Raw genomic sequence first — 11,602 nt, 5'->3', positions numbered from 1 at the left:
GTTTAATTTCTCGCGTGAAACATGTACTAAGTATGTTGTTAAACCTTCCCCTCGCCTGTTCTTCTTATAGAAAAAAAAACAGAACCCCCATCCCCCGTTCCGGACCAGCCATTGCATTTATTCGTGTAATTGCAGGATAAAGAAATAAGTAAAACAAAAACAAATTGCTATTATATTTCTTTTGAAAGTCCTTGTTTTTATTCCTCCTTCTTACTGGCACTTTTGACAGTTTGAACAAGAAGCACCACAAAAAAAAATTTGACTTGATAAAATGAGTTTTAAAAAGGTTTTCATTATATTTCTTTAAATTCTAAGGAAATGGGGGAGGTATCATAACAGAGTCAATGGTGTGGATGACTCCATTGCTGACTGTCATGTCCGTCTTCACGATTTTGTACTTTCGATCAATAATCAATAAACCTGAAATCAAACATTTGTTTAAATCAGTGTATCACACATTGATACCAGGAATCAAAGTCAAGGAAGAATTATGTGGTTTGAAATTTTCATGAAAAAAAAAATCGTGAAAAAGCAGAAATAACGTAAACACATCATGAGTTAATATCAGTGAGTAGAACAAACTCACCGTCTACATCGAGAGTGAAAACAAGTTGTCCTCCCTCTATGGTAGGCAGGAATGTGTCATGAATCCCAGGATGTGACGTGTTGTAAGGCAGCAGACCAACTTTGTATTTACTTCCACCAATTAAATGATAAGTTACAACACCTACATGAATGAAATGCATTCAATAAACTAAATACATGTAACAATCATGCATTGAATTAGTAAATTTAGAGTTGAAGAAAAATAGGATTACGTTCTGCCGCTGTTTTGTTTTTCAGTAATGAGTCTACTGTTCCTGGTGGCAGCTTATTAAATGCATCATCGGGAGGCGCAAACAAAGTAAATGGACCGCCATCTAAAACGGAATATATTCAATAATGTTTAGATGCTCACCATTTTCAGAATAAAGCAAGAAATGGTAAGAAAAAAAAAACAAACAAACAAAATTGCTCCTGAAAATTTCATAAAAAGTTTGCAAACAAAGGAACGCTTTAGCGGAATAATAGGCACAAGCCTGGATGGTCAGTGTTCCCGTTTTTCCTCCCATCATACCGATAGCCATTCTGAAGTCATTTGAACCAAAACGGAAACTTTTGTGTGTAAAGAAGAAAAGCTAAAAACTGTCCATTATGTGAAGGAAAATTTCTCGATCATTTCTTCTCTAAAACTAAGCAAAAAGCAAATTTAAGAAAAGTGAGGTCATGGTCACAGGAAAGTTCAAGGTCAAACATTTTTTATGCAGTTGAATAGTTCTCACAAATATATATAAGCATATTAAGTTTGATAAAAATATTTTGAATGGTTTATTTAAAACTGAGCTTAACACTTATTTAAAATAAATGAAGTTAAGGTCAAAGGAAAGGTTAAGGTCAAAAAATGTTGATGCAGTTGAAAAGCTTACATCAGTATGCATAAGCATGTGAAGTTTGATAAAAATATTATGAATGGTTTCTTTAAATCAAAGTTAAACTTGAGGTCAAGGTCAAATGAAAGGTCAAGGTATAAAATGTCTCTGCAGTTTAATTGCTTACATCAGTATGTATCAGCATATGAAGTTTGACACTAATTTAAGAAAAGTGAGGTCAAGGTCAAATGAAAAGTCAATGTCAAAAAATGTTGATGCAGTTGAATAGCTTTCATCAGCATGTATCAGCATATGAAGTTTGATAAAAAATATCTTGAAAAGCTTCTTTAAAACTGAGCTAAACACTTATTTAAGAAAAGTGAGGTCAAGGTCAAAGGAAAGGTCAAGATCAAAAAATGTTGATGCAGTTGAATAGCTCTAATCAGTATGTATCAACATATGAAGTTTGATTACACTATCTTAAATGGTATCTTTTAAACTGAGCTAAACACTAATGGACTGTTTTAGGGGGTTTGTAAACAAAAGTTATATAGCTTTTGTCTTTCAGAAGGACAAAGTTATCTCTAATATCTCATGACAGGACAAGCTTTTTCACTATGTGTAATATAACAATTGAAGTTTAAATAGATTCGTTGTTTTGTTGTTTAACGTCCCTCTCGAGAATTTTTCTCTCATATGGAGACGCCACCACTTGCCGATGGAGGGCTGCAAATTTATACCTATACTCAGCACTCAGGGCCATTGAGCAGTGAGGGATCTTTTTCGTGCCAACACCCACTGCGACACGGGACCTCGGTTCAAATAGAAAAACCACATGAGTATAAAAACATGCAATTTTCTCCGAATGCCCGGATACCTATAGATTTTTATTCTAAAATTTATTTGTTCAATTTTCAATTAGAAAATGCATAGCTGTTGCTTATATGCATAGCTGTTGCCTCTATTCTCGTTTCCTGAAAATATACATGTATTTGAAATTTTATCAATTTCCCTTAAAAAAAATGATAAATGATAATTATGAACTTTTAAAGATCCTTACTATTTAAGAAATATCATAGGTAAAAACAACCTGGAGATCGGACTACATGTACATGTATCTTACAAGCAGAGTGACGGAGACAGGCGACAAACAATATGCATGAAAAATTTGACTGGTTACTAGGAAAATTTCTTTAGTCAGGTCCCTTTGTTAATCATGAAGCAAAACTTTCTCGCTACAATATTTATAGAGAAGAATACGTTTTAAAAATAATAGTGCATTAATTTAGCTCGCCATTATCATCTATAGTCAGTAAAATAGCCAAATATGAAACAGATATGGCACACTATTTTATGTCTTTCACTGGGATATATCGAGTCGGCAACTGTTGTTAATTGATAAAACGTCGTCGATGTATCTAAATGTTGAGTTGAAGGCAACAGCAAGATTTTCTTCCAATTAATAAGTTTTTGAATAAAATCTGCTTTGTACGAATATAAAATCTGGTCGGCTAATAATAGAGCACAATTAATGACCATCGTGATTCCAGCAGATTGTTGGAAACATGGTCTCCAAAACACTATATAAGATATTGTCAATGAGGAACTCCAGAATCTTTTTACTATCAACTTCAGAGTACTAGTGTGTAGAATAAGGAGGACTTTTAACAGTCATTTTGTGGATGACCAATCAGAAGATATGAAAAATTAACGAGTTCCATTTTTATTGAGGAAACACTTGTCTATGATGTCAAAAACCTGTTCTTTCACAAGAGGTTTTAAATTTTCAAAAAAAAAAGTTTTTTGGATTTTTTGTAAGAATCCACATTTGATTTACACCACTTTTTGAAGAAGTAGCAAATACATCTGAAGTTTCTCCTTCAGTTAATAAATTCGGTGAAGAGTAATGATAGGGGCTTGGATGAACATTCACTGGACCCAACAATTTATCTCTGTAAGGATTTTATTAAGATTTAGAATCCAGTTTAGGTACGGCAAATCAAACTTATTTCCATTGATTGGAATGTTGTGTATTTAAAACTGAAAGATGGTATTGAAGAATGTCATCCTTTAAAAGGGAATTTGAGTACAAATTGGGTTACTGGATGTAGAACTAAAGCATAGTTCTAAAATGCAGCTGTTATAATGAGTATTACAAACAAAGCCTATATTGTCACAAGCTTTGTCAGCTGGAACCAAAACATAATATTTATAAAGTCTTTTTAATTCTTCTATCACTTCTGGTCTTCTAAAAACGGAAGGGTAGATTTTGTACTTTTACTATCTAATGCGATTTTTAAAACTATTATTTTTTCAAACATTTGATCTATTCTGACAGAGTGTTAAGGTCCTTCCCATTCATATTTAGCCCATTGTTTAGCATATTCCTCAACGGTAAAGAAGTGGAGTTCTGTTCTGAGCGCTTCACTGGATTTAGGAATTTTAAAATGATAGCTTTTATAGTTCGTCATCACCTGAGTATAAAACAACAATCCATAGAGGATCCATGAAATATAAATTGAAAGGTAAAAAAAAAAAGGTTATACAATATAAATAAATTTTTTTATCCAATCAAATGACGTGTTACAACCAAAATTAAATTATATTAAAATGACTTATCATGGTTTTGTTGTTTTTGAGATTTTTAAATGATCTCTCCTATAAATTCCTAACTAAAAACTTTGATCATCTGTTGTGCCCCCTCCCTACCCCAGGGGGTCAAGATATGAACAAATTTGATTTAAAATTATCCAAAGATGCTTGCATATAAATAAGACAAATCATGGATTTGCTATTTTTGAGAAGATTGTTAAAGATTTTTCACATGTATTCATGTGTAAATCTTTGATCATCCATTGTGGCCCCACTCTATCCCCAGAGTCATGATTTGAACAAACTTGAATCTATATACTATCTAAGGATGCTTCCATGTAAATATAACCAATCATGGTTTTGCTGTTTTTGAGAAAAGAATTTCTTCAAGATTTTTCCTACGTATTCCAATGTAAAACTTTCATCGTCCATTGTGGCCCTACCCTACCCCCGGGGATCATGATTTAAAAAAAAAATAACTTGAATCTACACTACCTGAAGATGTTTCCACACAAGTTTCATCTTTCTTGGCCTAGTAGTTCTGGATAAGAAGATTTTTCCAATGTATTTCCATGTAAAATTTTGAACATTCATTGTGGCCCCGTCCTACACCAGGGGGTCATGATTTGAACAAACTTGAATCTACACTACCTGAGGATGTTTGCACACAAGTTTCATCTTTCTTGGCCCAGTGGTTCTGGAGAGGAAGATTTTTAAAGATTTTTACTATGTATTCCTATGGAAAACTTTGATCGTCCATTGTGGCCCCACCCTACCCCCGGAGGTCATGATTTGAAAAAATTAAATCTACACTACCTGAGGATGTTTGCACATAAGTTTCATCTTTCTTGGCCCAGTGGTTCTTGGGAAGAAGATTTTTAAAGATTTTTCCAATGTATTACTATGTAAAACTTAGATCGTCCATTGTGACCCTACCCTACTCCCAGGGGGCCTTGATTTGAACAAATGTGAATCTACACTATCTGAGGATTTTTCCGTATATGTTTCATCTTTCTTGGCCCAGTGGTTCTTGAGAAGAAGACTTTAAAAAGATGCCATTAATTTTTACGAATTCTTAATTATCTCCCCTTGGAAAAAGGCTTGGCCCTTCATTTGAACAAACTTGAATCACCGTTACCCAAGGATACTTTGTGGCAAGTTTGTTGAAATTGGTCCAGTAGTTCTTGAGAAGAAGTCGAAAATGTGAAAAATTTACGCACGGCGCACACCCGCACGACGACGGACGAAAACAGATAGCAATATGTCACCTGAGTGACTCAGGTGACCTAAAAAGAGAAAGATCAAGAACGCTTAAAATGATTTTCTTTTAGATGGTCAATATCTACGCACTGTAAAATTTGTTACTAATTGAAAATTTTAGATGCTCACTCCTCCATAGCACCTGATCCCACCTCTAAATTTTGAGGTCCGTGTTTGCTCTGCTTCAAATTTGTATCGTTTCATTGGACTTTCGAGATTGAATACTGTTCGTTATCTTCATATTTCATGCAATTGTTTGGGAATATAATTGTACAAAACACAAAATGTAGTTTTCAACTTAGAATTTCTCATAAAGTCAAGGAAATTTATTCGGTAAATGTCCATACACTAAAAAATCAAGGTGTTGTAAATTTTAGTTACCTGCAATAATGTCGCTTACACCCGTCGCAATCATTGCTTTATACAGAGTAGATAGAGAACTAGTATTGTGAACCGTCTCTACAATATTCTCCTTCAAAGGAAAAGGGTACATAACTCTGGAAATGACTTGAATGACCCCGTTTGTTGCCTTCTGATCAACCAGAGTGACTTGGCAGCCGTTTGCAGTGACCGTTGGCGGAGGTATTGGCTGGATACAAAATATGTCTTTTATTGCAGTAAACATTAGAAAGTATTGCAGTAGAATAAAAAGTGGAAACGACGCTTATTTTTTTAAAAGTGGAAACAACGCTTATTTTCATAAAAAGTGGTAACAGCCTTACCTTCTTAGAATGTGGTAACAACGCTTACTTGTCTTAAATTTCTCAAAAAATATTTTAGGGATGTCATAATATATATTTCCCTTAGTCGATTATTCGATTGCATTATTCGAACGATAGTCGAATATTCGGAACATTTTCTGAAAATAAAATTTTTATTTCAAACTTCACTGGTACATGACGTATTTATAACTCAAAAACCTTTTTACTTAAATCTATTTAAAAAGTAACATCAAAATTAATGCAACGTAACGCATGATTATATGAAATAAATTAAGAAACCTAATTCTCCAAAATTTATGATTTCCCAGTCAATCGAATTCATAGTACGGTCTGTACATACAGTCAGTTTTTATTTTAGTGAGTATTAAAAAATACCAGTCGAATAGTCGACTATTCGTTGACATCCCTAAAAATTTTGTAATTAACAAATGACTCAAAGTCCTTGATTTCTATGACAACTTCAGTTTTACTTTAACTCTGATTCTCTCGTCCATCGATTTCTTAGAGTTACTACTGTGGACCCATCTCTACATCAGGAAACAAGATTTTTAAAAATCTATTTCTAAGTAAAAGTTTGACCCTTCACTGTTGCCCAACCTAAGTCTCAGGAGCCAAGTTTTTGTCAACCTTTACATTATTAAAGAACTAAAATACTATGGCATGTCAAACGTTGCAATATTCGATCTTTTCCATTTGCATTGTAATATTTTTATTTGTATTCTTTAATTTTCCATTTGTACTGTATAATTTTCCATTTGCATTCTATAATTTTCCATTTGTTTTCTATAAATTTCCATTTGTATTGTATAATTTTACAATACAAATGGAAAAGTATACAATACAAATGAGAAATTATACAATACGAATGGAAAATTATAAAACACAAATTGAAAAATTATAGAACACAAATGAAAAATTATAGAATACAAATGGAAAGATATACAATACATATGGAAAATTATTGAATGCAAATAAAAAATTATAGAATACAAATGGAAGATTATAGAATACAAATAAAAATTCTAAAATACAAATAAAATTTTACAATACAAATGAAAAATTATACAATACAAATGGAAAATTATAGAATAGAAATAAAAATTATATAATACAAATAAAATTATACAATACAAATGAAAAATTATACAATACAAATGGAAAATTATACAATACAAATGAAAATTATACAATACAAATAAAAATTAGGGATGGCAGTTTGTAATCGGTTAACCATATTCGGTCGGAACGGTGGTAATCGGTTAGAAAATCTGTAATCGATTAGTCGGTAAAAATTCAATTATGTGTAAATTTGAACTCAATTTCCTGGAAATTCAGATAAGAATATCTGAAATTTCAACATTTTTACCTATCTATTTAAGTTGATCTGGAGATAATTTTAATCAAAAGGCTCTCTGGATTGACATCGTTAGGGTAATTGGTCAGTTTTCGATATGTTTTACTTAATTGCCATTTCAACACATGTCTTTACCCAGACTGCCCTGTGTTTCTTTAATGATTTTAATTAAATGATCGTTCAGTACTGCGAACTGATTAAAATGTGTACCATACCTCAATTGAATTAAACAAACATTGTAAATTAAGCGATAGTTAAGACAGTTTTGATTATGGTGACAATGCAGAATGAACTTGTCATTTCTTTTAATTTTTTTATGTATCTGATACTTCAAGTATTTTTCATGGGTTTCTTTTATTTTTTATTTATGTATATTTTTTTTTTTTGGCCTATTAAAATTGAAATTAAATATATATATAGTGTTAAACATGATATAACTAGATGTAACCTTAATCCTTATAGTCTTGTTTATATGAGTGGAGCTTACAATGATGAAATACGTAAAGAATTTTTGATACGATTAACCGAGTAACCGGTCGGAACGTCTTGCGATTAACCGATTGGTAATTCTGTATTCGATTGCCATCCCTAATAAAAAATTTTACAATACAAATGAAAAATTATACAATACGAATGGAAAATTATAGAATACAAATAAAGATTTTAAAATACAAATGGAAAATTATTGAATACAAATAAAAAAAAATTACTACACAAATGAAAAAATATAGAATACAAATAAAATTTTTACAATGCAAATGAAAAATTATAGAATACAAATGGAAAATTTTACAATACAAATGGAAAATTATACAATACTAATGGAAATTTATACAATACAAATGGAAAAGATAGAATATTGCAACGCTTGACATCCCATAAAATACATTAACTGTAGCCATACTGTTTCTTATTTATTTATTTGGTTTTCCTTTTAATTACTTATTAAAATTTTAGCTCTCTCCGTATGCTATATTCCCCCAAAAAGTTTGTCTATTATATGAGAAGCCTTACCTTAAATATGACTTACTGTGGTCCTGTTGCCATCCCCCTTCCAAAAAATCTTTATATTCTATTACAATATTATGATTATTAAAAGTCCTATTATTATGCTTTATAGCTAACCTTAATCGGAGGTCATGATTTGAACAAACTTGAATCTTCTCTTATCAGAAGGACTTTTATCAAGCATTCATATTTTAAATTGTATGAGTTTGAACGAATTATCCAAGGATGTTTTGTGCCGCGATCAGAATTTTCTATAAAGTTAAAAATGTGACGAAATTAATGTATGAGACTAACGGACAATGGATAGTTTTCAATCATCAAAGACCAGGATCCTTGGCTAGGGTGAGCTAAAAGAGAAGGAAAAGTCTGTTCATCAATTAATTCTAATAGCAAGATAAACCTTACCCTGACAAATCTTGGTAGATATTTGTTTATCCTTATACCGACGTCCTTGTTCATGGATGGTACAAGTTCATCATCTTTCAGAGATTTTGATAACATGGTCTTGTTGACAATGTGTGCAAATAAAACGCTGGTCAGTAACTGCTTGTCAGATTTAAGTTTCTGAATGACGTCTGGTGAGAGTGAAGAGAAAGCTGCATCACTCGGGGCAAACAGAGTGAACGGACCTGTGTTTTTTTTTACAAATGCATTAACGTATGAACAGGTATACTCAAAGTAAATGCATGAATTTTACACCACTAATTTCAGAAAAAAATATTAAGGTTATACAGCTGTTATACACTTTATTTTAAGGAATATTTTCATTCCTATGTATGAATGGTTCAGAGTTACCTTTTGAAGACAACACATCCGTCAATCCAGCATCTTGTACAAACTGGAGAAGAGTTGAGGCACCAAGCTTCTTAGCTAAATCAATGATGTTTTCTTCTTGTGAAAAGGCTTGGGATAGAAGGAATGCACAAACCACACACACCCACTTCATCTTCATCGAACAAGCAGGTTATCATAAGACTACAACTGTTTACAATATCATAACTTTATCATAAGACTCAGATTATTTATCTCCTCATGGGCAAAAAAAGATGGGCATGTTATCTGCAGGAATCATGTGTACGAAATATTCACAGTTTAAATGTCCAAGATTTGGTTGGCTGACCACAGCTGGACAGACCTTATCAAGTTAAACACTTGGGGAAATAATATATTTACATTAAAATACCCTGTCAATTAGTAATATCTTGGTCCGCTTATCTTTATAGTTACAATAACAACAATTTACATAAATAGTAGACACCTATAAGATAATAAGGTATGCTGAGTAGTTAAATGCAATTACTATAGTACATTGCAGTTTCAGTAGGTAGGAAGCATTGCCTTTGCAACTGAACCATTTTTTTTTTAATTTTAAAATGTTATCAGTCAACAAAAATAAATCAGTCAAGAAAAATCAAACTGACAAAAAATATGATTTTAAAAGAAATCATGAGGCCATGGGCCACATTGCTCACGTGAGCACTTTGGCTAGAGAAAAGCAGATATCAGTTTGTTATTGAAAAGTTTCAATAGTGGTCATATCCCCCCCCCCCCACACACACACACACGAAGGTCATATTTGGAGAACTTTGAATCTACTCTACTCTTACTGGCGATCCCTCAATAATTTTTGATTACTCATAGCTTTAAATATTTTCCCTTTATATTTCTATGTAAATTTTTTTTTCTTGTGGCCCAACCTACCCGCGGGTGTCATGTTTTGAAAAAAAAAACTTGAATCTACACAACCTGATTTTCAAAGATAAATTATATATATTTCTATGTATAACTTTGCTACGGTCCGACCCTACCCCCGGGGCCATAACTTGAAGTTACTTGAATCTAAATGGCATTTTTTGTTTAAAAATGGGGGGGGGGAGGGTAGGCTTAACGTCTTCTCGAAAATTTTCACTCATGTTGAGACGTCACCATTTGCCGACGGAGGGCCGCAAATTTAGACCTTTACTCGGCACATAGGATCTTTGAGCAGAGAGGAATCTTTTTCGTGCAAGCAACTACTGCGACAAGGGACCTCGGTTTATGTGGTTTCGTCCGAAGGACCAGTCTCCACGACCCACAGTGGGATTCGAACACGTGATGTAAGGATCAACTCCTTAATCCGCAACTCTAGAGCGAACGCCCTACCACTCCCCTTGAAAAACGACGTGGCCATTCATTTGAACAAACTTGAATACCCTTTCTTTCATTCATTTTTATGCCCCCGTAAACAAAGATTCGGGGGGTATATAGTTTTTTTGTCCTGTCCGTACGTCTGTCCGTCCGTCTATCTGTCTGTTTGTCCGCAAAAACTTCAACATTGCCAATAACTTTTGATTAATTGGAGCTATGGCTTTCATATTTCACATGTGTATTTCTTGTGACAAGACCTTCCTTTGGGAACCAACATATTTGTCCTCATGACCTTTGAATTTGACCCACTTTTACAAAATTTTATCCAACTTTAACCTTGTCCATAACTTTTGAGTTGTTGCTAGGGCTTTCATATTTCACACGTTTATTCATCGGGACAAGAACAACATATTTGACCCATTTTTGCAAAAATTGACCCAACCTTATCTTTGGCCATAACTTATAAAAAGCTGGTGCTAGGGCTTTCATATTTCACAAGTGTATTCATCGTGACAAGACCTTTCCATGGATATTATAATTTTGACCTTGACCTTAGAGTTTGACCCACTTTTAAAAAAATTTAACCTTGCCCATAACTTTTGAAAAATTAATACTGGGGCTTTTAAATTTCACAGGTATATTTCTTGTGACAAGACCTTTCTTTGGATACCAACAATTTTGACCTCTTGACCTTCACCTTGGAGTTTGACCTACTTTTGAAAAACTTCAACCTTTGCCATAACTTTTTTTATATATGGTGCTAGGACTTTTATATTTTGCATGTGTATTTCTTATGACAAGTCCTTCCTCTGTTAATTTTAACCCTTTGACCTTGACCTTTAATTTTGACCCACTTTTAGAAAACATTAACCTTGACCATAACTTTTGAATGGTTGGTGCTTGGGCTTTCATATTTACCAGGTATATCCACTGACACAAGTCCTTTCTTTGGGTAAAAACATTTTTGCTCTCTTGACCTCCCGGGAATTGAACTTTTCAAGCGTTTAAAGAAGGAGAAAAGACAATTACCGGTATCATTTAAAGTTATTATGCTAGGTTTTGTTGCGATTTTATGTGAAGGGGTTTTAAGCGAAGTAAGTATACCCTTTCCCATTGGAGAAGGTCAGCTA

General features: G+C 33.0%; 1 protein-coding gene across 1 annotated transcript; it reads right to left on the bottom strand.

Annotated features, from left to right (window-relative positions):
* Nucleotides 1-292: 292 nt before the first annotated feature.
* On the bottom strand, nucleotides 293-9,339 carry LOC133194731 (periostin-like). Its single transcript, XM_061330638.1, has 6 exons — nucleotides 9,141-9,339; nucleotides 8,751-8,974; nucleotides 5,643-5,850; nucleotides 819-920; nucleotides 587-727; nucleotides 293-420 (listed from the first exon to the last, which is right to left on the bottom strand). The coding sequence occupies exons 1-6, from the start codon at nucleotides 9,295-9,297 to the stop codon at nucleotides 311-313; spliced, it is 942 nt and encodes a 313-aa protein (XP_061186622.1). The 5' UTR covers nucleotides 9,298-9,339; the 3' UTR covers nucleotides 293-310.
* Nucleotides 9,340-11,602: the final 2,263 nt, after the last annotated feature.

The sequence above is a fragment of the Saccostrea echinata genome, unplaced genomic scaffold, assembly GCF_033153115.1.
Source record: "Saccostrea echinata isolate AGI-Se365-2 ecotype Australia unplaced genomic scaffold, CSIRO_AGI_Sech_v1 ptg000029l, whole genome shotgun sequence".
In the NCBI taxonomy this organism is placed as follows: Eukaryota; Metazoa; Mollusca; class Bivalvia; order Ostreida; family Ostreidae; genus Saccostrea; species Saccostrea echinata.
This window is presented reverse-complemented; position numbering and strand designations above follow the sequence as displayed.

Excerpts from the sequence above, each read along its gene's own strand:
- LOC133194731 (XM_061330638.1), bottom strand. The coding sequence starts at position 9,297 with ATGAAGATGAAGTGGGTGTGTGTGGTTTGTGCATTCCTTCTATCCCAA. Across the intron at positions 921-5,642 it reads TGTAAGCGACATTATTGCAG|ATGGCGGTCCATTTACTTTG; the intron begins GTAACTAAAATT and ends ATTCCGTTTTAG. Across the intron at positions 421-586 it reads TTTCACTCTCGATGTAGACG|GTTTATTGATTATTGATCGA; the intron begins GTGAGTTTGTTC and ends GTTTGATTTCAG.